This window comes from Capra hircus, chromosome 3, assembly GCF_001704415.2.
Source record: "Capra hircus breed San Clemente chromosome 3, ASM170441v1, whole genome shotgun sequence".
Lineage (NCBI taxonomy): Eukaryota > Metazoa > Chordata > Mammalia > Artiodactyla > Bovidae > Capra > Capra hircus.
The window spans coordinates 25,426,819-25,453,015 of NC_030810.1; the positions used below are offsets into that span (position 1 = coordinate 25,426,819).

The window sequence follows — 26,197 nt, forward strand, 5'->3', positions numbered from 1 at the left end:
GAAATTGTTGAGAGACGATCTTAAGCATTCTCACCTCAAAAAAAAAAAATGTTTAATAAGAAAAATAAGTAAGAGGGAATGAAGAAAATGAGAACCACAGGATACATAGAAAGGAACTATAAATGTTTTTTATGTGAATATTGTAAGCACAATTTTACTTAAAGACAGAAATACAACTAAACTTTTTAAGAAACTATACTGCCATTAAGTACCAATTTATTTAAAAATTGTCAGTATAAATACAAAGTTCTAAAGATAGGAATTTAAAATACCATATTACTTTTTCCTTCCAAGCACACACTGATTTATGTCAGCTAATCCTTGAAACCAGCAGAAAGAACAGCAAGTCATCACATTTACAGGTGTAACCACTAAACCACTTATTTTGTTGCAATGATATTTTGTTTAAACCACTTCCAGTAATAGAAATAAATATAATATCAAGGCAATTAGTTGAAAATAAACCCATTTTTCAAATGACGTTAACTTGTAAGTTAGCAAACTTTGTAAAATATCAAGATCAAACTACATCTAATTGAATTGAACAACTTTAAAAACAAACCCATGTACATTTTTATTTTCCTTTAAATGTTCAAGTCATAGCCTTTGGCTTAATTTCATAGCAGTAAGGGGACTCCTCACTACATGCTCCATTTGAAGAGTATACCTGTGCTCTAAATCATTAGTTAGATAAATAGTACTGCTGCTGCTAAGTCGCTTCAGTCATGTCCGACTCTGTGCAACCCCATAGACGGCAGCCCACAAGGCTCCCCCGTCCCTAGGATTCTCCAGGCAAGAACACTGGAGTGGGTTGCCATTTCCTTCTCCAATGCAGGAAAGTGAAAAGTGAAAGTGAAGTTGCTCAGTCATGTCCGACTCTTAGTGACCCCATGGACTGCAGCCCACCAGCTCCTCTGTCCATGGGATTTTCCAGGCAAGAGTACTGGAGTGAAGTGCCATTGCCTTCTAGAAATCAATAAATATTAAGCCACATTTCCAAATTGCACTTAACAATGGGCATATCATTTCCTGCTGGGAGATTAACATATCGCATTCTCACCAAGTCTTAAACCCTGGGAACTTTTATCATTCAACAGTTTGGTTCAGTTCAGTCGCTCAGTCGTGTCCGACTCTTTGTGACCCCATGAATCGCAGCATGCCAGGCCTCCCTGTCCATCACCATCTCCCGGAGTTCACTCAGACTCACATCCATCAAGGCCTTGATGCCATCCAGCCATCTCATCCTCGGTCATCCCCTTCTCCTCCTGCCCCTAATCCCTCCCAGCATCAGAGTCTTTTCCAATGAGTCAACTCTTCACAAGAGGTGGCCGAAGTACTGGAGCTTCAGCTTTAGCATCATTCCTTCCAAAGAAATCCCAGGGTTGATCTTCAGAATGGACTGGTTGGATCTCCTTGCAGTCCAAGGGACTCTCAAGAGTCTTCTCCAACACCACAGTTCAAAAGCATCAATTCTTCAATGGGTTTTATAAAAGAGGAGATGTCTGACTTATGTAAATTACATTCAAAGGAAAAGTAACATATGAAGCAAAAGCCAATAAAGAGATAAGCAGAAAGTTAACTTGCAGTCTGGGGTAAAATGTGGACCTCAAACAGTTTTGATTTAATAATGCGAACCATTAACTGTAAGTTTTGTAAACTGAGAATTTCATGTTCGTAAAAACTCAAGTTTTCCTTTGAAAGGCAGAAAACAATTCTTTCATACCCACTTAATTAAACATTAATTAGAAGTGATCTTTTATCACACAGAACTGTGAAAACTTCAAATAGGTTGCATTAGAGCTTCCTTTACAGTAGAATGGTACAACCAGAAATAAATAGGAGAGAAAAAATTATTTTTGAGATGCCAAGAAAAAAACTTGCAAAGAAAAGGATTTATTTGTGAATAGCATTTCTCAAAAAGCCACAATAGGTAAAAACCATCTAAATTTTATTTGTGAGATAATGAAATCAGTCCAATCCATTCCTTATGTAACTGGGCCTCCCTCTTTCCCTCTTTCCTCAAATCTTATGTTTGCCAGATAAGGAAGACTGACAGCAATAAGAATCACAAGTCTGAATAGCAAAGACTTTTCCAATATCCAAATAATGAAAATGGAAAACAGACTTAAAAGAAGTATGTTAACAATAATATCAGTCAAATATTTTAGTAAGCAACTACCATGTGCTAAAACAAAATTAATAAGAAACATATTTCCTTTCCTCCAGAGTATTAGAACCTATTTGAAATCAGAGCGTAAACATATTTAAATTACCATTATGTAACTATAGCAAAAGCTCTTTCATTTGACAACATGAAATAAGCTGTGAGTGACAGAAAGAAAAGTATAGGAGTTCAGAAAAGATTAACACACTACAGAAAATCTATTAACCTTAAAACTACAATATTAAAGCTTTTAAAATTTTAAAGGGGAAACCCAAGTTCAAAACCACAGTTTTACCCCTTATTAGCTAAGTGAGCATGAACAATTTACTTAAAGCACTGGGCCTCAGTTTCTCATCTATAAAATAAAGATAATATCTACCTAACCACCTTAAAGATAATATCTACCTGCTGGGAAGATTAAATGAAATAATGTAAGTATATCACTTGACACGATATCTAGCACAAAGCAGACCCTCAATAAAAGGAGAGAAGGTAGAGGTGGGTGGATGATGGTCAAATTACAAAGTGAGAAACTGAAAACTTCTGTAGAATTTTAAAGGGCTTATAGTCCCATAAAACAAGGGAAACAAAGAAGGCTACAGCAAAGGAGGAGAAACTGATATGACGAGGTATTCCTTCACAGTAAAATCTCTTCTGTCACAGCAAAGATCTGTACAAATATAAGCCAGTGTCTAATGGCCATTGATGAAGCCCAGCACTCAATGCTTGGCTGCTTTCTGACGATGACAGAGACTCATTATATCACTGGTTAGACTAGTTCATTCATAAAACTGCAGGTGTTCATAACACTGTATAAAGTAGCAAAGCAATGCACATTCGAGGAACTCTATAGCCACATATTGAGTAACGTAGAAGAAGAAATTGTTCTATCGCATTTCAGGATAATTATTAAAACACATTTCTTCAAAAGTGAAAATTGGTGGAATGGAAATGTCTCAAAGCACCTCAATGAATCTCAAAATGAGACAGATTACGTGCATAATTTTCCTTGGGTTTGACTCTTCAGATTTACTGTCTTTACTATAAACTTCCATTAACACAAAATTATTTTTGAAGATTAGAAATTCAGTAATGATCCAAAATTGGACACGCTGATTTGTTTCACTTTTGCCGTAAGTTGGGACATGCAGTTAAAGATAAATACAAGCACTCTGAATAGAGTCTTTCTTCAACAAAGCAGCTATGTCAGCACAGGCAGCAAATTAGAGCAGAAACTGAGTGCAAAGTTCAAAAATTATTTCCAAAGAGCATGGAGTACTTAAAATGTAGTACGGCTAGGTTAATGTTTACTTGTACTTTATTTCACTTAGCATTGGATTATTAAGTATACGTCAAATAGCTTCCCCTGGATCTCCTAGAGCTCAGTGGAAATATTAATTTATTGAAGAAGTTTCATATGTATAGACCTTCCATGAAATAACTAGCACAGCATCTTGTCCATCATCTATGTCATAAAGCTGTTAAAAGGATTAATCAAAATAATATGCACAAGTGTTTCAAACTTATAAAGTTCCATTAAAACATTTACTTGTACTATAATTCATAATTGACTGTTTTTATAGAATATTATTAGAAATTAAGACATAGACTCTTCATAAATATTTAATGTTTCAGAGATCTTGAATATAAATTAGTCCAAATTCCTTAATTTTATATGACATTCAGAGAGAAGTAACTTGGCCTAGGCCATACTGAATAAAATTGTGACAAGAAGTTTGAAAGTCAGGGCCCTTGATTCAACATGAATACAACGGGTTTACCATGATAGTTAGCTGCCTCGTATTCTGATTACTCAAAATAAACACAAGCTGCACAGACTACTATTCTTCATTGGCCCAAAATCTTCTATACTGAAAACAGAATATGAGCAGTGGGTCAATAGTGGAGCCCAGATTTATAATTTATAATATACAGTGATCATGCAGCATGTTTCCACGTAAGAAGGCAATCCTTTGGTAAAATATTCTAATTCATTGCTAATAATTCTTCCTTTCTGGATGTACATTGAAAATACTTGTCTGCAAAGAAGGAATCACTGCAATGACATTAATCTTAACTAAAAATGCAGGACAACGTGAAAAATGTAAGTCTGAGGTAGACAGAGATATGGGGAGTAATACTACAGGACTCACATCAAGTAGATCAGTATCTCAAGATGCTTACCAATATTATTAAAGTTGATGTTATTTTGTTTTCAGAATTTAGCATATATAAGCCAACATGCAGTTGCCCCAAAAATAAGCAGTCAATTGTAGAGCACTTAAAACATTGGGTTTGGAAGGACTGGTCTGTGGATAGCTATATAATGAAAATAATGTACAGGATCAGAGAAAGTGACTAATAATTAAAGTTGCTAGGACTGGGCTTTCATATAAAGTTCTTTTTTATTTGTATGTATAAATCTATAAAATGGCAACAATATTTGCAATCATTACTTTTTCAGGAAGTTATACCCATTTCTGAGTATAATATTCATGTATAAAGGACCACCTGTCTTATCAATTTCAACACTTCAGACACCATAAACATGTTTTTAAGCATCCATTGTATCGAGCATAAATCTGGGTAAACTGTAAGCATTCAGTACCAAGAGAATGAGTTTTCTGTTACTGGACTTTATAAATTTCATTACAATTCCAGACTGTGATGCCTAACTTACATTCCTTTCTACATCTCTAGTAAAATATGCACAAAAACCCTGGAGATGTCTTACTGATATGTATAGCAAATGTGAAATACAAACATGTCCTAAGGTGAAAACTTAAACTATGCGAACTCTTCCACAAGGCCCATAAAATACAAAGCAGTGATAATCACAATTTAAAAACACAAAATATAATGCACAGACAAGATATATAAAACACCACATAAAAAGTTTCATCATCCTAACGAAAGTTTGAAATAGTAATGGATTATTCAAAGTACTTTGTTTTTTAAAAACCACAATGTAAAGTGAGTTCTACATAAAAACAAGGTAAATGAGAACTTTTACAGAGTAAGATAGTTACACAGCATAGCCATCATTTACTGTGAATGAAAGTGGATTATGTGCAAAGAAAAGCCAGCTAAGACAAACATTACAACAAACAAACAAAAAAGAGCCAGTTTAAAACTGTGAAAGATAGCCCAACAAAGGATGTTTGGGCCCAACAAAGAATGAGATTGCATTTCTGCAGAAAGACAGCATCAGTGTTTTTAGCCCAAATGCTATTTTAATATTTTTCCAAATTTTATCTCACAGTTGGAGAATACCTGTATCGTTCAATTATTTAACTACCTGGGAAAATTCTCCTCTTGCAATATTCTAGATTATTGGGTTGAGAAAAAATCCAGATTCAGTAAGAATTTAACCTTCAAAACTAATGAAACAGACCAATATGAAGCAGACAAGGAAAGAATTTATAGTCATTCCCCCAAAATGGTAATTCTTACTTCAAAGACCTGTAGTCCATTACTCCCAATATACAACCTCCCTTTACTCCAGTACCATGCATGAGTGGCTTGGTGAGATTTTTAACCTTAACCAGTAATTTGCACCAGGCTCTCCAAGAGATACTCTAAAACTATAAATACTAAATAAAGCAATGTTCTTGCTATTGCAAAAGAAGTTTCAAGACAAGAAACCTGGTGATATTATTTCAAATAAGCTACTGTCCTTTCCCCCTTCCACCACATAGAAATCCGGAATATGTCACCTCTATCATGCTTTGTTAAGAGAATCACAGTGGTTTTGAAGTCAGGCCATACAAATATTTATAAACTTTGACAAGTGCTAAAACATGAAAAAATAAGATAATCCTAAAACAGACAATCCTAAAAATGTATGTAAGTCAGTAGAAATTTAAATTACCGCAACCAATCTGGAAGGTAGTATAACTATAATTATCCAAAAGCCTAAAAATATGTATATACTTTGACCCAGAAACTCAAATTATTAATTGAATTTATTCACTGTCTTCTAGGAAAACAGTAGGTTAAATATGCAAGGATGAATGTACAAGAATATCCTATAACATATATAATTCCAAAATATCACAGAAATTAACTATCTAACAGCATAAGACTGATTGGTCAAATTACTCTGCTATAACACCACCATAAAGCACCAGCCAAACATTAAACATAAGAGAGAATGATGAATGGTCACATTTACTCAAACAGAAAGACATTCATGATAGCCCATTCAGTGAAAAACTCAGACTACAAAACAGAAGTACAAAACTCTAATTTGCATTAAAAAAAAACAACATTTAAATCATATGATTAAAATAAAACATTCTGGAATAACATACACAAAAAAGTTAAAGAATAACTCTCTCTAAATGATGGGATTAAATGTGATTATTAATTTATCCTTTATAAATTAAGTGATAAATCTATACAAAACACATAGATAATTAACTTCATTATATAAATCTATGTATGGACTTGAACATAGCTGCTATGTATCTAATCTCAGCTCTATTATTACCTTCAGTTTTGACTTTTGAAAATTAACATTTCTTCAAAATTCTAATTTAGACTTCTTTAGGATTTCAAAGGCATTGAGAGATGTGTGTCACCCCAACATAACCAACACTGTTCCTATACTACTGTACAAATTATTTTTAGTTTGCTTTGCAACTGTAAATAAAATACAATTTTGTCAATGTGCGATGCTATGCTGGGCCTTGCCTTCTGAGTTACTGCCCAACCCCTCTCCAAAAAAAAAAAAAAAAAAACTAAACCATTTCTATAATAAACTGCCTGAAGTTCATAAGGAAAACCACAGCACAATGCCACTTGTTTAATAGCTTTAGAAAAGAGTAATCATCAGTGAGGCCCCCCACCTCCACCCCAAGAGAAGGAGAAACATCAAGTAGACTTATTCAGACCTTCAACAAGTCTGACTTCCCTCTCCTTCTAAACATCTCTACCGCAATACTACAGCGGGAAATGTAGCTTAATATACAGTAAGAGAAGTTTAAAGATAATTGAAATTACCTAAGGTTTCATAATAATTTAGCAATTTAATACTGAACTAAATATGAACTTCATATTAAATATATGACATTCAGATTGTCCTCATTCAGATTACAATTATAGATGGACCACGTATAGATATGCTGAACCACCTATAAGTAATGCCAAAGACATTCCAGAATTCATAAAATTTCATTGTCAAGATAAAGAGTTAGTTGCTCAGTTGTATTCAACTCTTTGCAACTCTATGGACTATAGCCCACCAGGCTCCTCTGTCCAAGGAATTCTCCAGGCAAGAATACTGGAGTGGGTTGCCATTTCCTACTCCAGGGGATCTTCCTGACCCAGGAATCAAACCCCCGTTTCCTGCATTGCAGGCAGATTCTTTACCATCCTAGCCACCAGAGAAGCCCAGATAAAGAAAAAAAGCACTTGAAATAAGTCAGACAGTTAAAGACAAATACTGCATGATTTCACTGATATGTGTAATTCACAAAGAAAACCAAATCATAAAAAGAGTAAAGTGATAGTTGCTAGGTGTGGGTGGAGAATGGGTAAAGGTGGTCAAAAGGTTACAAACTTCCAGTTCTGGGGGTCCAATGTACAGCACGGTAACTATAGTTAACAATACTGTATTATATAGATGAAAGTTGCTAAAAGAGTAATGTGTTAACTAACCTTACTGTAGAACCAGTTTGCAATATACATGTATATCAAATCATCACATTGTACACTTTACACTTACACAATGTTGTTTCTCAAGTATATCTCAATAAAGCTGTAAAAAAGAAAAAAGCACTTACCACTAAGTCCCAATTATTTTGTTCAAGCAATGTAATAGCTTCATCAATGTTTTCAATGCCAGTACATGCCTGAAAACAAAGTAAGAATTTTAGATAGAATTTTAAGAATGGAGAGGTTAATTAGCATTGAAAGAAACAAACAGCATAATGTGCAATTTAGGTTTGAACAGGTATGTAAACAAAGCCAAGACACTAAATGCCTAACACTTCTAAGCATTTTACACAGACGGTTTGAAAATTGTTCATTACAATATAAGTTAACACTACACTGAAGTAAAAGACAATAAAGTAATAAATATGTTTAAATGCTGATTGGAGCCCAGGATGATCACTACATCTCTATCGGCCCAGGACAACTTCTATTAAGCAGCTTCTGATGAACAATCATGTGTTAAAAAAATGAACTTTGATCCATACTTCGCACTTTATTCAAAAATTAACTCAAAATAATAACAGACAAAATACTCACTGCAGCCACTGCCAGAATCACAATGCTGAAAGGAAAGCAGCAGCAGCAGCAGTCCTCATTGCCAGAGCAGGAGGAGACTCGAGAGGGTTGAAAGTCCCATCAGACTACCTAGCCTTTGAGGCCCTCCTGTCATGGCAGTGAAAACCCTGGTGACTCCAAGTCAGCTCTTCACGATGATTTCACCATTGCTCAGTCTCCCATCTCCTCCCTGGGCAGGGAGAAGGGTTAAGCCTCAGATCTGGCTCATGTGGTCACAGCTGGTAGGGTGAACAGCCTTGGCTCATGTGGTCACAGCTGGTAGGGTGAACTGCCTTTTCCTGGACCAGGCCATAGGGATCCCTCCAGGCAGGGATCCCTCCAGGCAGGCTTTTACAAAAAGCAGAGAAATCCTCAAAGTCTCACGAGCTGGTCTTATTAAGAATACCTGCCCATCCAAGGATGGACCCCAGGTTATGAAAGACAAGTTTCAACTGCCCTGTCTGCTGACGCTTTGCCAAAGAGGTCCACTGTTCATACGGGGACTGACCTCTTTGTCTTCTACCACCCAGGCATCAGTGGACCTCCTCTGTGAGACTGTGCCTTCTCACAGCCCTCTGTAACCTACCAGCCATATACTTCCCTGTGGTCCTGTGATGGCTAGTGTGGCGCTGTTCCAACAACCAGTCAGTAACTCCCACTCCCATGGCCATCTCCCCCATTTGGGGTCCAAAGTTGTGTTTCATCACTGGCGTGCAGTGTACATACTTCTGATCGAGCCTTCAGAGTCATTTTCAGGATCCCATCTTTGCTCTGTTCTACTACCTCCTGGATCCTCTTCCCCTTAGCCAATGACTGCTGAACAGGAAACTTCTTTGGTGCTGTTTCTTATTCATCTGTCCACCCAGCCTCCAGGGTTGCCCTTAATTCCTGAGAGGCATAGAGCAGTTCCCTTCATCTAGCTGCTTGTTTTTTAAGTTCTTTATATGTCACAACCCCTACACCCAATAGTGTCAGTGGCTCTGTGAAACTGACCAGGTGGTCCAATCCCAGGGCAGGTTTGAATGACTGGTAGTCATACTCCCTGAAAGGCTATACCTCTGTTTTCAAGTTTCATAGCTTCTGCACCAACAGCATGATCCCCACTACTATGGTCTCTGGTCAATATACTTTGTGAAACTGTGCATCCCCTCACAGCCTTTCTCAGTGTTCACATTATCTTTGTCACTTTCAACAGTATAGTACTCTTTTCTGCCCAACTGAGTGAGGCCATTCATTGTACTGTCTAGACTTTCCCCACCTCCCAACATGGAAAAATTATGAAACTTTACAGAAGACTGCCTTTCTGGTCCTCCCCATTCTTCCAGTGCCAATTTCTTTGGGTCCAACATAGGCCCAAGAGATGTCCTCTTCAACTTCCCTGGTGGCTCAGACAGTAAAGCGCCTGCCTACAATGCAGGAGACACTTTACCATCTGAGCCACCAGGGAAGTTGAAGAGGACACAGGGTAGGCCCATCTGATACCCAGGTTAGAATCCCTGGGTCGCGAAGATCTCCTAGAGAAGGAAATGGCAACCTACTCCAGCACTCTTGCCTGGAAAATCCCATGGACAGAGAAACCTGGTAGGCTACAGTCCATGGGGTCGCAAAGAGTCAAACACGACTAAGCGTCTTCACTTTCAATTACTTTCTTTCTTTTATGTCCTCTTCAGCCCATTTTACTTAAGATTACATCTCTGTGAGGTCACCAGCCCTTCTGCTTGAATTCTGTGAATTTCCCCCTGGCCTCTTTGGGTAGAACCTAGATAGTACTGCTGGCACCCCACTCCAGTACTCTTGCCTGGAAAATCCCATGGACGGAGGAGCCTGGAAGGGTCACTGAGGGTCGGACACGACTGAGCGACTTCACTTTCACGCATTGGAGGAGGAAATGGCAACCCACTCCAGTGTTCTTGCCTGGAGAATCCCAGGGACGGGGGAGCCTGGTGGGCTGCCGTCTACGGGGTCACACAGAGTCGGACACGACTGAAGTGACTCAGCAGCAGACAGTACTGTTGCCCATTCCCAACCTTCTTTCCCTACATCCGTGGCACTTGCTGTCGTCCATGAAAATGGCAGTGAACAGATTCAGTTTTGAACTGGCCCTAAGGAAAGAGGTCGTAGTTGTATGGGCAAAAGGGAGGAATAAGAGCCACTGGAGAACTGAGAATGAATTAACTTTTTTTATATTAGTAACAAATACAGTGGAAAATAAACAAATACATACATATCTAAATAAATAAATAAATAACAGATGTAAAGTAAAACCCCAAATTACAAAGCCTCTAAATTTGTGCTGTTGGATATGGTAGCTACTACACACATATGGCTGGTGAGCCCTTGAAATGTAGTTCAACTGAGTTAAGATGTGTTGTGTTAAATACATACCAGTGTAGGACTTAATATAAAGATTAAAATGGAAAGCATCTCATTAATAATTTTTCTAATGAACAAATGTTGAACTATATCATTTAAAGTATATTGGCTTAAAGGCTTCCCTGGTGGCTCTGTGGTAAAGAGTCCACCTGCCAACAGAGGAGACAGGGTTAGATCCCTGGTTGGAGAATATTCTACGTGCTGCAAAGTAGCTAAGCCCACACAACACAACTATTGAATCTGTGCTCTAGAGCCTAGGAACTGCAACTACTGAAGGCCATGAGCCCCAGAGCCTGTGCTCCACAACAACAGAAGCCACTGCAACGAGATGCTCACGCACCTCAATGAGAGAGTAGCTTCTGCTCCCCGTAACTAGAGCAAAGCCCACACAGCAACAAAGACCCAGCACAGCCTAAATAAATAATGAAATTATAAAAAATAATTGGTGTGAATAAAACACATTTAAATTTATTTTACCTGTTTCTTTTTTCTGTTTCTTAATGTGGACACTAAAGAAATTTATTACATATATGATTCATTCTATTTCTAATGCTATTCTAGAAGAAAACATAGAAGGAAATCTTTGTGACACTTAGATACAAATGCAAAAGTACAATCCAAAAAACTGATAAAATGGACTTTATTAAGAACTACCACTCACAAAGACCAAAATAGACATTTCTCCAAAGAAGATACAGAGATGGCCAAGAGGCACATGAGAAGATGTCAAATATCAGTAATTATCAGAGAAATGCAAATCAAAGTGACAATGAAATACCACCTCACACCAGCCAGAAAGGCTATCATCAAAAAATTCACAAACAATAAAGCCTGGAGAGGGTATGGAGAGAAGGGAACCCTTCTATACTGCTGGTGGGAATGTAAATTGGTATAGCCACTATGGAGAACAGTATGGAGGTTGCTTAAAAACTAAAAACAGAGCTATCATATGACCCTGCAATCCATTCCTGGGCATATATCCAGAGAAAAACATGATCCAAAAAGATACATACACCCCCATGTTCACTGCAGCACTGATTACAATAGCCAAGACATAGAAGGAACCTACATGTCCACCAATAGGGGAATGGATAAAAAAGATGTGGTACATGTATGTAATTCTTTCTCAGCCATTAAAAAGAATGAAACAATGTCATTTATAGCAACACAGATGGACCTAGAGATTGTCATACTGAGTGAAATAAGTCAGACAGAGAAGGAGAAATATCATATGACATCCTTTATATGTGGAACCTAAAAAGAAATGATACAAATAAACTTACAAAACAGAAAGAGACTCACAGACTTAATGAGAACAAACTTATAGTTGTCAGGGGGAAGGATGAGGGAAAGGATGGTTACAGAGTGTGGGATCAATAGATACACACTGCTATATTTAAAATGAATAAGCAACAAAAACCTACTGTATAACACAGGGAACTTTGCTCAAAGTTATATGGCAGCCTGGATGGGAGGGGATTTGGAAGAGAATGGATACATGGATATGTATGGCTGACCCCTTCACTGTTCACCTAAAACAATCACAATATTGTTAATCAGCTATACTCCAATAACAAGTTAAAAAAAAAAAAAAAAACTACCACTCATGAGAAAAGGGGATGACAGAGGAATAGATGGTTGGATGGCATCACCAACTCGATGAACATGAGTCTGAGCAAGCTCTGGGAGTTGGTGATGGATGGTCAGGGAAGCCTGGCAAACTGCAGTCCACAGGATCGCAAAGAGTCAGACACAACTGAGCAACTGAACTGACTGACTGCTCACAAATTCCCTGGCAGTCCAGTGATTAGGACTCAGCACTTTTACTGCTGAGGACCCAGGTTTGATCCCTGATTGGGGAACTGGATTCTGAAAGCCACACAGTGCAGGCAAAAAAAGAATAAAAAACTTTGGGAAAAAACCTACTGCTCTTTGAAAGCCACTGTTAAGAGAATGAAAAGGCAAGCCACACACTGGGAGAAAATCTGCAAAATACATGGAACAGAAGATGAATAACCAGAATATAAGAATTTTCAATCATTAAAATTCAATTTTTACAATCTTTAAGTAGCAAAAGATTTTAACAGAAACTTTACTAATGAAACTCTACATGAGAGTAAGAACATAAAAAAATATTCAACATCATTAGTCGTCAGTTCAGTTCAGTTTACTCACTCACCTGTGTTCAACACTTTGCGACCCCATGAATCACAGCACGCCAGACCTCTCTGTCCATCACCAACTCCCGGAGTTCACCCAGACCCACGTCCACAAGTCGGTGATGCCATCCAGCCATCTCATCCTCTGTCGTCCCCTTCTCCTCCTGCCCCCAATCCCTCCCAGCATCAGAGTCTTTTCCAATAAATCAACTCTTCGCTTGAGGTGCCCAAAGTACTGGAGTTTCAGCTTTAGCATCATTCCTTTCAAAGAACGCCCAGGACTGATCTCCTTCAGAATGGACTGTTTGGATCTCCCTGCAGTCCAAGGGACTCTCAAGAGTCTTCTCCAACACCACAGTTCAAAAGCATCAATTCTTCGGCGCTCAGCTTTCTTCACAGTCCAACTCTCACATCCATACACGACTACTGGAAAAGCCACAGCCTTGACTAGACGGACCTTAGTCGGCGAATTAATGTTTCTGCTTTTTAATATGCTATCTAGGTTGGTCATAACTTTTCTTCCAAGGAGTAAGCATCTTTTAATTTCATGGCTGCAATCACCCAAAAATAAAGTCTGACATGGTTTCCACTGTTTCCCCATCTATTTCCCATTAAGTGATGGGACCAGATGCCATGATTGTCAGTTTCTGAATGTTGAGCTTTAAGCCAACTTTTTCACTCTCCTCTTTCACTTTCATCAAGAGGCTTTTTAGCTCCTCTTCACACTTTCTGCCATAAGGGTGCTGTCATCTGCATATCTGAGGTTATTGATATTTCTCCCGGCAATCCTGATTCCAGCTTGTGCTTCTTCCAGCCCAGCATTTCTCACGATGTACTCTGCATAGAAGTTAAATAAGCAGGGTGACAATATACAGCCTTGACGGATGCCTTTTCCTATTTGGAACCAGTCTGTTGTTCCATGTCCAGTTCTAACTGTTGCTTCCTGACCTGCATACAGGTTTCTCAAGAGGTAGGTCAGGTGGTCTGGTATTCCCATATCTTTCAGAATTTTCCACAGTTGATTGTGATCCACACAGTCAAGGGCTTTGACATAGTCAATAAAGCAGAAAGAGATGTTTTTCTGGAACTCTCTTGCTTTTTTGATGATTCAGCAGATGTTGGCAATTTGATCTCTGGTTCCTCTGCCTTTTCTAAATCCAGCTTGAACATCTGGAAGTGCACGGTTCATGTATTGCTGAAGCCTGGCTTGGAGAATGTTGAGCATTACTTTACTAGCGTGTGAGATGAGTGCAATTGTGCGGTAGTTTGAGCATTCTTTGGCATTGCCTTTCTTTGGGATTGGAATGAAAACTGACCTTTTCCAGTCCTGTGGCCACTGCTGAGTTTTCCAAATGTGCTGGCATATTGAGTGCAGCACTTTCACAGCATCATCTTTCAGGATTTGAAATAGCTCAACTGGAATTCCATCACCTCCACTAGCTTTGTTCATGGTGATGCTTTCTAAGGCCCACTTGATTTCACATTCCAGGATGTCTGGCTCTATGTGAGTGATCACACCATTGTGATTATCTGGGTCATGAAGATCTTTTTTGTACAGTTCTTCCGTGTATTCTTGCCACCTCTTCTTAATATCTTCTGCTTCTGTTAGGTCCATACCATTTCTGTCCTTTATCGAGCCCATCTTTGCATGAAATGTTCCCTTGGTATCTCTAATTTTCTTGAAGAGATCTCTAGTCTTTCCCATTCTGTTATTTTCCTCTATTTCTTTGCATTGATCACTGAAGAAGGCTTTCTTATCTCAGACTCTATCTAAGTTGCAACCACATTAATGAAAGTTTCTTCTGAGTGGTTTCAGGTCAGCAATGGCCATAAGAAAAATATGTGCAAATATGTGCAAGATTTAGAAGGCAGAAGAGAAGCAGCAAAAAAACTACTCTCCAAAAGTCTAGTTATGGCCCAAAGTGTTACTGTAACCCATTACACTGTTACTGATCCACTGGCTCACCTCACGAACATGAAACAGAGAGAAGGTCCACAATTTCTCCAGGCCTGGATTAATTTTCCTCATGAAAACAGATGCAAAAACCCTTAACAAAACCAAGTTCAGGGACATATAGAAAGAATAACACATCATGACTAAGTGGGGTTTCTTCCAGCAATGCAAAAGTAGTTTAACATGAAAGGAGCAAAGGTATCTTTTAATATAAATGACTGTACATAGAAAATCCTTTTCATTCTTTAAAAAGAAAAAGCTTCCAGAGTGATAGATAAATGTTTAAGGTCACAGGATACAAAATATATGACAAAAGTCTACTATTTTCTCAGAAAACTAAACACAGAGCTACTATTTGATCCAGCAATTCTACTTCTGGGTATACACCCAAAAGAACTGAAAGCAGGGGCTTGAACAGATTTTTACAGATTTGTGTTCATAGCACAGGAAGTCAAAAGATGGAATAACAATAGCACAATAAGTCAAAAGATGGCATCAACTCAACTCATTGACCAATGAATGGGTAAACAAGATGTGGTATATACATAACAATAGAATAATATTCAGTCTTAAAAAAGAAGGAAATTCTGACATATGCTACAATAGGGATGAACCATGAGGTCATTATATCTAAATAAGCCAGACACAAAAGGACAAATACTGTATGATTCTACTTCTATGAGGTACCTAGAACAGTCAAATCCATAGACAGAGAAAGAATGGAGAGTTAATGTTTAATCAGAATGGCATTTAGTTGGGAAAGATGAAAAAACTTTGGAAAAATGGTAGTGATTGACGTGTACAATAAAGGGCATGTACTTAATGCCACTACACTGTACACTTAAAAACAGTTAAAAAGGTAAATTTTGTTACACATATTTTAATATACAAAAAGAAAGCTACACGTAGTTTCACACATACAGTGTTTTTTTCAGGTAAAACTAATATATATAATATTAGATTCAAAGTACTGGGTTTTCTTAGAGCATGGGGGACAGCGCAAGGGGAAGTACTGACTAGGAGATTTCTATAGTTCTACTTATATTGTTTTCTTAACCTGAATGTCATTTTCATGGACATGTTCATTTTGTGCAAGTTTATGAAACTATACTTTTATGATTTATGTTCTTTACTATATGACTATTACACCACAATGAAGTTTTATTTTTTGTCTTAGTTAATGACAGATAAATTGTGATTTTGCTGATTGAGGACTGGATCATGCTTCATATCTAGATAGGTTTAAAGAACACATACCAGTCTAGCAAATGAGCCCACTATCTATCTGGATGGGTGGGGGTCTGGGAGAGGATTCATGGATATGCACAGCTGAGTCCCTTCACTGTTCACCTGAAACTATCACTACATTGTTAATCGTCTATACTCCAATCCAAATAAAATGTTTATAAGAAAAAAAATCCAATATCTATGCTACAGTAAGCATTTATTGCATGCTACCTGTCTTTGGCACATCAAGTATAATTTTTCTCAAGAGGTGAAAATATTGCTTCTGTTTCAAAAATAGTCTAAAATGAAAGTCAACTTCTACTATTAACAACAGAAGTAAACAGAAAATGAAATCTAACAGTGTACTATGAAAATTTCTAAGTATATAAAGAAAAGAATGTCAAGGACATATATCTGTGTTAAAAAGATTTTTCTACATGTCAAAGAATTTCCAAGGCCCAGATGCTTATTGTCTCAGTTGGATTAAGTCTTTAGAACAAAAATATTATGCATTAAAAAAAAACTGGTCAGGTCTTCTAATATTAAAAGCTATAGAAGGCAAGCAAACTGATTAAATTTTTATTTTTACTTTGATCAAAGCAAGTAGTGATTTTAACACAGGAAATGATACTCAGTAATACTCTCATAATATACAAAAATATCTAATGTGCTTTTAGAATTAAAACAAAAAAGTTATTTTCATAATTGTAATTTATATGCAGAAAATTAGAAAGAATATGCTTTAAAAGTGCTACTAAGTTCTGGACTGAATAATAACTTACAAACTTTATCTTGGACATTACACAGTGATACTTGAACATGAATTCTATATGTTTTAGGAGTGTACATGAACTAAAAAATTTAGAGATAATAAAGTTGTATGAATTAATATCCTTCCAAAAACAGAAAAAATTGATGTTTTATATACTATTTATGGTTCACCTCTTAAAAACAAAACTAGAGAACAGACTTATTATAAGAACTTACATTCTCCTTTATATCCACAAGAGGGAGCAAACATTTAATAAATCTTTACAGGAACTGCATTACATACTAATTTTCACATGAGACTTTTAGGAACAATAATCAGAAAAAATAATAAAACTACCAAAAATATTTGAGTGTCTACCATGTACCAGCAGAGTCTGAAAATGCAGCAGGTAAAAGATATAGTCATGATCTCAGATTTCACAGCATATCAGGCCACAAAGTACATCTAGAGACTTGTAAGATAACACAAATAATACTTAGCATTTATAGCATCACTATAAACTAAAGTTTATAAGTATTCAGTCTGACCAGAAACTACAAATGTGATGAAAAGATTAAACAAGTATCAGTAATGCATAGTCTACAACTCTAAGAGGCAAATAATATGCATTATGCAATTTATCATATAAAGAATGCACAACAGGCTATAAAATGCCAGTATCTTTTTACCAAGCAGACTTTGATGATCTAAACTAGTTTGTCTTCCCATTTAAGCTTAATCAAAATGAAAGCAAATTAACACTGGCTTAGGGGAATGCTGGGCAATAGTTAAAGTACTTCAGGAGAGGCATCTTTGAAATGAACTGATTAGTAGTAAAATCATAATGCCAACACTAAAAAGTCTCAATCACAACCTATTAATAACATTTAAATATAATTATTTTTATATGACTTAAAGAAGAACAGGTTCCAAAAGGGCATGATTAATTAGGTAGTAATAATCCAGGAGATCTTCCAATTAGGTATGCCTATATAGAAGCAAAACATATATAGATACAGTCCTTTTCGGGAAGGTCCATTGTCAGGAAACAATGTATAGTGAAAAAAATCAAGTTTTAATCAACACAGAACCAGAAGGTAGCCTAATGGTTAGGACTCCATGTTTTCCCTCCTCCGTAGATCCACATCCATCTTTAGCTTAAAGAACTTGCATCAGCATTTCTTATGAAGGGCAGGTCTGCTGGCAATAAACTCTCTCAGGCATTATCTTCTGACAATGTCTTCATTTTCACTTTCGAAAAATAATTTCACTAAATAAAACTCTATTTTGATTTTTTTTCAGTACTTAAAGATATCATTTCATTGTCTCCTGTACTCCATAATTTGTGATGAGATGTTAACTAACATTCTTGTCACTGTTCTCTTCATAGAATGTCTTTTTTTTCCTCTGACCGTATTTAAGACTTTTCTCTCTATCTTTGGTTTTCAAGAATTCAGCTGTTATGTGCCTATGTGTTAGTTTCTTTGTAATAATCCTACTTTGTGTTCTCAACTTAAATCTGTAAATATATGTCTTGCACCAAGACCCATTAAAGATACTAAGGGATTTTTCTTTTTTCAACATAAGGCTAGAATCACTTCAAAAGAGGGGGAAAACAGAAAAATTAAGATAACTATTACTTTGCTATCAATTCATAACAAATTTTAAAATAAATTCTTGAAGAGATGCTGGCCAATAGATCCTCAGAGGGTAACTATTATCATTATGAATAAATGATGTCCAAACATTTTTTAACAGATGATTTGACTTGTATGTCAGGAATATAACTATATTTCATAAATCTGGATTTCAATAAGGCAACTGACAAAATTTCTTTGATTTATTCTGAAAGATTAAACATAGAAATAAAGACTTCCCTGGTGATCCAGTACTTAAGACTTCACTTTCCACTGCAGGAAGGTGTAGGTTCGATCCCTGATTGAGGGGCTGGGATCCCAAGTGTCTCACAACCAAAAAATCAATACATAAAACAGACGTAATATTGTAACAAACTCAACAGTCTTTAAAAATGGTCCACGTTTTTTAAAAAATCTTTAAAAAAAAAAAAGGACAGAAATAAAGATGAACGCTACTAGTCATGCTGAAGCTTTAGAGCATGAATGCCTTCATCTAATTTCGACTTGACTTCAGTTCAGTCATTCAGTCGTGTCCAACTCTGTGCGACCCCATAGATGGCAGCCCACCAGGCTCCTCTGTCCCTGGGATTCTCCACGCAAGAATACTGGAGTGGGTTGCCATTTCCTTCTCCAATATCAAAACTTGTTAAGTTCAACTTAATACTCAGTGAGAATACACTTTGTGCCAGAAAGCATGCTAATCATTAAGAACACCAAAATGACTAAGATCTACTTCCTGGCTGTAAAGAACTCACAAATTAATAAGAAAGACAAACAGATATTTTAAAAGCATGTGAAAGATGCAATGACAGCTATTATGTATAAGAATAATAGATACAGAGGAGGAAGGAATAAGTAAATGTCAGGGAAGACTTCGCAGAGAAAATGCCTACGCACAAGTCTAAGAGATAAACAGAAGACTGAGACGCAAGCAATTGAGAAAACTGGCAAAGGCAAAGTGACATGACATGATAAAAGTTCACAAAAATTACAAGTATCAAAGTATCACTATAGAACAAGTTATTGGGAAAAGTATAGGCTGCTGCTGCTGCTAAGTCGCTTCAGTCATGTTCGACTCTGTGTGACCCCATAGACGTCAGCCCACCAGGCTCCCCCGTCCCTGGGATTCTCTAGGCAAGAACACTGGAGTGGGTTGCCATTTCCTTCTCCAGTGCATGAAAGTGAAAAGTGACAGTGAGTTCACACAGTCATGTCTGACTCTTCGTGACCCCATGGACTGTAGCCTACGAGGCTCCTCCATCCTAGGGTTTTTCCAGGCAAGAGTTCTGGAGTGGGTTGCCATTGCCTTCTCCGAAAGTATAGGCTACCCTGGGCCAAATCACAAGGAGCTCTGTAAATCATGTCAATTAAGTTGACTCATCCTATATAAGCAATCGAATAGAGAGTTCAAGAGATGTTAGGAATGAGGCTGCTGCTTTGGGAGTCAACAGCACATACATAAGTGAGTGAAAGTGGCTCAGTAATGTCTGACTCTTTGCAACCCCATGGACTATACAGTTCATGCAATTCTCCAGACCAGAATACTGGAGTAAGTAGCATTCCCCTTTTCCAGGAGACCTTTCAACCCAGGGATCAAACCCAGTTCTCCCACATTGCAGGCTGATTCTTTACTAGCTGAGCGACCAAGGAAACCCAAGAATACTAGAGTGGGTGGCCTATCCCTTCTCCAACGAATCTTCCCAACCAGGATCAAACCAGGGTCGCCTGCATTGAGGGCGAATTCTTTACCAACTGAGCCACCAGGGAAGCCGAGCACATACAGAGTTCAGTTCAGTTCAGTCACTCAGTCATGTCCGACTCTTTGCAACCCCATGAATCGCAGCACACCAGGCCTCGCTGTCCATCACCAACTCCCGAAGTTCACTCAGACTCACGTCCATTGAATCCATGATGCCATCCAGCCAGCTCATCCTCTGTCGTCCCCTTCTCCTCTTGCCCCCAATCCCTCCCAGCATCAGAGGCTTTTCCAATGAGTCAACTCTTCGCATGAGGTGGCCAAAGTACCGGAGTTTCAGCTTTAGCATCATTCCTTCCAAAGAAATTCTAGGGTTGATCTCCTTCAGAATGGACTGGTTGGATCTCCTTGCAGTCCAAGGGACTCTCAAGAGTCTTCTCCAACACCACAGTTCAAAAGCATCAATTCTTCGGCGCTCAGCCTTCTTCACAGTCCAATGCTCACATCCATACATGACCACAGGAAAAACCATAGCCTTGACTAGACAGACCTTAGTCAGCAAAGTAATGTCTCTGCTTTTTAATATACTATCTAGGTTGGTCATAACTTTCCTTCCAAGGAGTAAGCGTCTTTTAATTTCATGGCTGCAATCACCATCTACAGTGATTTTGGAGCCCCCAAAAATAAAGTCTGACACTGTTTCCAGTGTTTCCCCATCTATTTCCCATGAAGTGACGGGACCAGATGCCATGATCTTCGTTTTCTGAATGTTGAGCTTTAAGCCAACTTTTTCACTCTCCTCTTTCACTTTCATCAAGAGGCTTTTTAGTTCCTCTTCACTTTCTGCCATAAGGGTGGCGTCATCTGCATATCTGAGGTTATTGACATTTCTCTCAGCAATCTTGATTCCAGCTTGTGCTTTTTCCAGCCCAGCGTTTCTCACGATGTACTCTGCAGAGAAGTTAAATAAGCAGGGTGACAATATACAGCCTTGACATACTCCTTTTCCTATTTGGAACCAGTTTGTTGTTCCATGTCCAGTTCTAACTGTTGCTTCCTGACCTGCATACAGGTTCCTCAAGAGGCAGGTCAGGTGGTCTGGTATTCCCATCTCTTTCAGAATTTTCCACAGTTGATTGTGATCCACACAGTCAAGGGCTTTGACATAGTCAATAAAGCAGAAAGAGATGTTTTTCTGGAACTCTCTTGCTTTTTTGATGATTCAGCAGATGTTGGCAATTTGATCTCTGGTTCCTCTGCCTTTTCTAAATCCAGCTTGAACATCTGGAAGTGCACGGTTCATGTATTGCTGAAGCCTGGCTTGGAGAATTTTAAGCATCACGTTACTAGCATGTGAGATGAGTGCAATTGTGCGGTAGTTTGAGCATTCTTTGGCATTGCCTTTCTTTGGGATTGGAATGAAAACTGACCTTTTCCAGTCCTGTGGCCACTGCTGAGTTTTCCAAATGTGCTGGCATATTGAGTGCAGCACTTTCACAGCATCATCTTTCAGGATTTGAAATAGCTCAACTGGAATTCCATCACCTCCACTAGCTTTGTTCACAGTGATGCTTTCTAAGGCCCACTTGACTTCACATTCCAGGATGTCTGGCTCTAGGTGAGTGATCACACCATCGTGATTATCTGGGTCATGAAGATCTTTTTTGTACCGTTCTGTGTATTTTTGCCACCTCTTCTTAATATCTTCTGCTTCTGTTAGGTCCATACCTTTTCTGTCCTTTATCGAGCCCATCTTTGCATGAAATGTTCCCTTGGTATCTCTAATTTTCTTGAAGAGATCTCTAGTCTTTCCCATTCTGTTATTTTCCTCTATTTCTTTGCATTGATCACTGAAGAAGGCTTTCTTATCTCTTCTTGCTATTCTTTGGAACTCTGCATTCACATGCTTATATCTTTCCTTTTCTCCTTTGCTTTTCGCTTCTCTTCTTTTCACAGCTATTTGTAAGGTTGCCTCAGACAGCCATTTTGCTTCTTTGCACTTCTTTTCCATGGGGATGATCTTGATCCCTGTCTCCTGTACAATGTCACGAACCTCATTCCATAGTTCATCAGGCACTCTATCTATCAGATCTAGGCCCTTAAATCTATTTCTCACTTCCACTGTATAATCATAAGGGATGTGATTTAGGTCATACATGAATGGTCTAGCGGTTTTCCCTACTTTCTTCAATTTAAGTCTGAATTTGGTAATAAGGAGTTCATGATCTGAGCCACAGTCAGCTCCTGGTCTTGTTTTTGTTGACTGTATAGAGCTTCTCCATCTTTGGCTACAAACAATATAATCAATCTGATTTCAGTGTTGACCATCTGGTGATGTCCATTTGTAGAGTCTTCTCTTGTGTTGTTGGAAGAGGGTGCTTGCTATGACCAGTGCATTTTCTTTGCAAAACTCTATTAGTCTTTACCCTGCTTCATTCCACATTTCAAGGCCAAATTTACCTGTTACTCCAGGTGTTTCTTGACTTCCTACTTTTGCATTCCAGTCCCCTATAATGAAAAGGACATCTTTTTTGGTTGTTAGTTCTAAAAGGTCTTGTAGGTCTTCATAGACCCGTTCAACTTCAGCTTCTTCAGCGTTACTGGTTGAGACATAGACTTGGATTACCATGATATTGAATGGTTTGCCTTGGAGACGAACAGAGATCATTGTGTCGTTTTTGAGATTGCATCCAAGTACTGCACTTCAGACTCTTTTGTTGACCATAATGGCTACTCCATTTCTTCTGAGGGATTCCTGCCTACAGTAGTAGACATAATGGTCATCTGAGTTAAATTCACCCATTCTAGTCCATTTTAGTTCGCTGATTCCTAGAACGTTGACGTTCACTCTTGCCATCTCTTGTTTGACCACTTTCAATTTGCCTTGATTCATGGACCTGACATTCCGGGTTCCTATGCAATATTGCTCTTTACAGCATCAGACCTTGCTTCTGTCACCAGTCACATCCACAGCTGGGTATCGTTTTTGCTTTGGCTCCAGCCCTTCATTCTGTCTGGAGTTATTTCTCCACTGATCTCCAGTAGCATATTGGGCACCTAAAGAAAAGATGATTATCCAAAGAGACCATACAGGGAAGGATGGAATGGAAAAGGGAAAAAGGAGAGACCCTTAAGGTATACTGATATTAATATTTAAGAGAAAGATGGGAGTGGGAGGGAGAGATCGATGCATTCAGAGTAGGACATAAAATCAATAAAGCCTATTTTTAAACTGAGAAAAACTTGGTAAATCTTTAAATTGGAAGTGGGCTCAGAAACAGGACCCAGTAGAAAGGGAGCCACAAATCCAAAGGAAACGTAACGAAAAACTGACGTGGTGCAGATTTCTAGAGAGATGATTAAGAGCAGGTAGAGGGATGGCAGTTAAAGTTTAATGATAAACTCCCAAGCTCCTCCTTTGAAGTGTGCCATTAATAAGTAAACACATCCAGAAAAAGCAACCAAGTGATAAGACTGGTGGAACGAACTGGAAAATTAGGGCTCAGATAATAAGAGTTAACAGTGACATAGCTGCCTTCATGCGGTGGGAAAATAAATCCTGTAAGGGTCTAAAGTAAATTAGTACATCCTGGAATGTGAACTCAAGTGGGCCTTAGGAAGCATCACTACAAACAAAGCTAGTGGAGGTGATGGAATTCCAGTTGAGCTATTTCAAATCCTAAAAGATGATGCTGTGAAAGTGCTGCACTCAATATGCCAGCACATTTGGAAAACTCAGCAGTGGCCACAGGACTGGAAAAGATTAGTTTTCATTTCAATCCCAAAGAAAGGCAATGCCAAAGAATGCTCAAACTACCGCACAAGTGCACTCATCTCACATGCTAGTAACGTGACGCTTAAAATTCTCCAAGCCAGGCTTCAGCAATACATGAACCGTGCACTTCCAGATGTTCAAGCTGGATTTAGAAAAGGCAGAGGAACCAGAGATTAAATTGCCAACATCCACTGGATCACGGAAAAAAGCAAGAGAGTTCCAGAAAAACATTTCTTTCTGCTTTATTGACTATGTCAAAGCCTTTGACTGTGTGGATCACAATCAACTGTGGAAAATTCTGAAAGAGATGGGAATACCAGACCGCCTGACCTGCCTCTTGAGAAATTTGTATGCAGGTCAGGAAGCAACAGTTAGAACTGGACATGGAACAACAGATTGGTTCCAAATAGGAAAAGGAGTACGTCAAGGCTGTATATTGTCACTCTGCTAATTTAACTTCCTTTTTATTTTAATTGGAGGTTAATTACTTTACAATATTGTATTGGTTTTGCCATACATAACATGAATCCGCCACAGGTATACACATGTTCCCCATCCTGAACCGCCCTCCCTGCTCCCTCCCCGTACCATCCCTCTGGGTCATCCCAGTGCACCAGCCCCAAGCATCCAGTATCATGCATTGAACCTGGACTGGCAATTTGTTTCATATACGATATTATACATGTTTCAATGCCCTTCTCCCAAATCATCCCACCCTCGCCCTCTCCCACAGAGTCCAAAAGACTGTTCTACACATCTGTGTCTCTTTTGCTGTCTCGTATACAGGGTTATCATTACCATCTTTCTAAATTCCATATATATGCGTTAGTATACTGTATTAGTGTTTTTCTTTCTGGCTTACTTCATTCTGTATAATAGGTTCCAGTTTCATCTACCTCATTAGAACTGATTCAAATGTATTATTTTTAATGGCTGAGTAATATTTCATTGTGTATGTACCACAGCTGTCTTATCCATTCATCTGCTGATGGACATCTAGGTTGCTTCCATGTCCTGGCTATTATAAACAGTGCTGCGATGAACATTGGGGTACCCATATTTAACTTCTATGTAGAGTACACGATGAGAAACGCTGGGCTAGATGAAGCACAAGCTGGAATCAAGGTTTCCAGGAGAAATATCAATAACCTCAGACATGCAGATGACACCATCCTTATGAAAGAAAGTGAAGAAGAACTAAAGAGCCTCTTGATGAAAGTGAAAGAGGAAAGTGAAAAGCTGGCTTAAAGTTCAACATTGAGAAAACTAAGACCATGGCATCTGGTCCCATCACTTCATGGCAAACAGATAGGGAAACAGTGCAAACAGTGGCTGATTTTATTTTAGGGGGCTCCAAAATCACTGCAGATGATGACTGCAGCCATGAAATTTAAAGACGCATATTCTTTGGAAGGAAAGTTATGACCAACCTAGACAGCATATTTAAAAGCAGAAACATTACTTTACCAACAAAGATCCATCCAGTCAAAGTATGGTTTTTCCAGAAGTCATGGATGGATGTAAGATTTGGACTATATAGAAAGCTGAGTACCAAAGAATTGATGCTTTTGAACTGTGGTGTTGAAGAAGACTCTTGAGAGTCCCTTGGACTGCAAGGAGATCAAACCAGTCCATCCTAAAGGTGATCAGTCCTAAGTGTTCATTGGAAGGGCTGATGATGAAGCTGAAACTCCAATACTTTGGCCACCTGATGCGAAGAGCTGACCCATTTGAAAAGATCCTGATGCTGGGTAAGATTGAAGGCGCAAGGATAAGGTGAGGACAGAGGATGAGATAGTTGGATGGCATCACCAACTCAATGGACATGAGTTTGAATAAACTCCGGGAGTTGGTGATAAACAGAGAGGCCTGGCATGCTGCGGTCCATACAGTCACAAACAGTCAGACACGACTGAGCAACTGAATTGAACTGAAACTTTTATTAGCTATATTAGTTGCATTATGAAGTAGTGATCTCCCAATTACTAGTACAATGCCTGGCACAGAGTAGGTATTCAGTTTCGTCAAGTGAGTAAAAATATTCATTAAGACAGTTTCAAGTAATATATATATTTTGGTATTCTTCATATCCTCACATCACAATTTTTGATATGTAATAAGAATTGAAGATTCTATTCATTAATCCAGGACTATCACTAATACCACCAAAACTCCATGATACTCCCAT

At 38.2% G+C, this 26,197-nt stretch overlaps 1 protein-coding gene across 1 annotated transcript in view; it reads right to left on the minus strand.

The window, feature by feature from the left end:
* FAF1 (Fas associated factor 1) overlaps window positions 1-26,197 on the minus strand; it is a 478,462-nt gene that overhangs the window by 432,472 nt on the left and 19,793 nt on the right. The window contains exon 2 of the mRNA XM_005678443.3: window positions 7,951-8,019. Coding sequence (XP_005678500.1) covers window positions 7,951-8,019 — 69 coding nt within the window. The remainder of the gene's footprint in view (window positions 1-7,950; window positions 8,020-26,197) is intronic.